The sequence below is a fragment of the Miscanthus floridulus genome, chromosome 2 (genome assembly GCF_019320115.1).
Source record: "Miscanthus floridulus cultivar M001 chromosome 2, ASM1932011v1, whole genome shotgun sequence".
In the NCBI taxonomy this organism is placed as follows: domain Eukaryota; kingdom Viridiplantae; phylum Streptophyta; class Magnoliopsida; order Poales; family Poaceae; genus Miscanthus; species Miscanthus floridulus.
In genome coordinates, this window is record NC_089581.1 from 53,461,264 (window position 1) to 53,464,099 (window position 2,836).

Consider the following 2,836-nt stretch of genomic DNA (forward strand, 5'->3'; position numbering starts at 1 on the left):
TCGGAGGATCGGTGGCCTACAACTCCAAGCGTGGCCAGAAGCTTGCACGCCATGAGGTCTATATGTCCTAGCCGACTGCGGCTACCTTCCTCTGATGGTCAGAGTCCGCCATAACCTTTGATTGGACCGACCACCCAAAATGTGTCCCGTAGTTGGGATGATATCCGCTTGTGGTTGACCCAATCATCGGCACAAAGCGGCTCACCAAGATACGGATGGATGGAGACAGCAGCCTCAATATCATGTACGCTAAAACACTCGACGCCATGGGCATCGACCGAGCATGCATCCGACTGACTGGGGCACCTTTCCACGGCATCGTGGCTGGAAAGCAGGTCATGCCACTTGGGAAGATCAATGTGCCTGTAACCTTTGGGGATCTAACCAATTATAGGACAGAGACCCTTACCTACCACGCATCCTGGGACGTCCATGCTATGCAAAGTTCATTACCGTCCCTAACTACACCTATCTGAAGCTAAAGATGATAGGACCATGTAGGGTCATCACCATCAGCACCTCCTTCCAGTGTGCCTACGAGTGCAAGGTCAAGTGCTGCGAACACGCCACGGCAATTGTCGCCTCCAAGGAGCTTGTGGCCATTAGGAAGGAGGTCGTCGAAGAAGCGCCCGACCCTAAGCAGTTGGCCAGGTCTTTTGAGCCTGTGGAGGGCACCAAGGAGTTCCTCATAGACCCCAACGGCTCTAAGGACAAAGCGGTGCGTATTGGCACCATGCTTTCCTCCGAATAGGAAAGCACGCTCGTCTACTTCCTCTATGCCAACAGAGATATCTTTGCGTGGAAACCCTCAGACATACTAGGCATTCCAAGAGAAGTTGTCGAGCATGCCTTGAAGATCAAGCCAGGATCCAAGCTAGTGAAGCATCACCTACATCGCTTCGATGAGGGGAAGCGTAGGGCCATCGGCGAGGAAATTACGAAGCTTTTGGCGGTCGGGTTCATTAAGGAAGTATACCACCCCGAGTGGTTAGCTAATCCCATTCTTGTATAAAAGAAGAGTGAGAAATGGAGAATGTGTGTTGACTACACGGGTCTCAACAAAGCGTGTCCAAAGGATCCATTTCCTTTGGAAGAATGATGAAAGAGTCCGACCAGCTCGTAACATCTTTCATCACCCCATTTAGATCGTTCTGCTACATTACAATGTCATTCGGTCTAAAGAATGCTGGGGCAACATACCAGCGTTGTATGCTCAAATGTTTCAGGGGCCTCATCGGGCAAACCGTTGAGGCCTATGTGGATGACATCGTGGTCAAGTCTAAATGGGCTGACCAGGTCATAGCTGACCTTTAGCAGGCCTTCGCAAAACTCCGAGCAAATAGCATTAAGCTCAACCCCAAGAAGTGCGTTTTCAGGGTCTTGAGGGGTATGCCGCTGGGTTTCATCATCTCCGAGTGTGGCATCAAAGCTAACCCAGAGAAGATCTCGGCCATCATAAGGATGGACCCAATTTAGAACGTAAAGGGGGTACAACGAGTTGCAGGGTGCCTCACTGTACTTAGCCGCTTCATCTCATGTCTCAACGAATGAGGTCTCCCACTCTATCGGCTCCTGAAGAAGGCTAACCATTTTGAATGGACGCCCAAGGACCAGGAGGCACTTAACGTGGCCAAGCAGCTTTTGATGAAGGCCCCGATCCTGGTCCCTCTGACCAACGAAGAACCACTTCTGCTCTACATTGTGGCCACCACGCAAGTGGTCATCGTCGCCCTAGTGGTGGAGCGAGAAGAAAAGGGGCACGCCCTCAAAGTGCAGCATCCCGTGTATTTCATTAGCGAGGTCTTGTTTGATTCCAAGACCCGCTACCCCCAAATCCAGAAGCTCCTATACGCCATCCTTATCGCCAAGAGGAAGCTACGTCACTACTTTGAGTCACATACAATGATGGCCGTGATGTCCTTCCCCCTCGGTGAGGTTGTCCAAAACTAGGATGCCATGGGAAGAATCGCAAAGTGGGCACTTGAGCTGATGGGTCAAGGCATTTCGTATGCCCCCGGATGGCTATCAAGTCCCAAGTGCTGGCTGATTTCATGGCAGAGTGGACTGAGGTCCAAATACCACCAGTAGTCATCGACCAGGAGTACTTCGATGAATCACTAATGTACTTCAATGAATCACTGATGAAGAAAGGCGCCAGCGCGGGGCTAGGCTTTGTTTTGTCCCTTGGGGTATGCATGAGGTACATGGTTCACATCCATTTCCCCTCCTCCAACAATGTGGCTGAGTATGAGGCGCTCATCAACGACCTACGCATCACCATCGAGTTGGGTATCCGACGCCTCAATGTCTAGGGTGACTCCTAGCTGGTCATCAACCTAGTCATGAAGGAGTCAAGCTGCCACAATACCAAGATGGTTGTATATTACCGAGAAGTCCGCCAGCTAGAAGACAAGTTCAATGGTCTTGAGCTCAACCACATCCTAAGGCGTCTCAACGAGGTGGACGACGCACTGGCGAAAGCGGCGTCTGGCCGAGAGCCGGTGCCAATGGGCATCTTTGCCAACAATTAGCACAAGCCCTCAGTCCGCTATGAGGAGCCAATGATGGGCCACCTGCCCTAGGCTTGGGGGCTAACCAACCGTTGCCTCCATCCGACCCTAAGGTCATGGAGCTTGACGAGGATCCAGCGACAGAGCCCAACCATCTGGCCAATTGGAGGACGCCTTACCTCGACTACCTCCTCCGTAAGACGCTGCCAACGAATAAGACAGAGGCTGTAACACCCTCGGTGTTACATTGCACTGTTTTGCTAAACATCGCATGAGCATCATGGTTTTGTGCATATGTGTATAACATGAATGATAAAGCAATGTTC

At 51.4% G+C, this 2,836-nt stretch overlaps 1 protein-coding gene across 1 annotated transcript; it reads left to right on the forward strand.

Annotated features, from left to right (window-relative positions):
* The first annotated feature begins 215 nt into the window (after nt 1-215).
* On the forward strand, nt 216-751 carry LOC136536548 (uncharacterized). Its single transcript, XM_066528803.1, has 2 exons — nt 216-365; nt 479-751. The coding sequence occupies exons 1-2, from the start codon at nt 216-218 to the stop codon at nt 749-751; spliced, it is 423 nt and encodes a 140-aa protein (XP_066384900.1).
* Nucleotides 752-2,836: the final 2,085 nt, after the last annotated feature.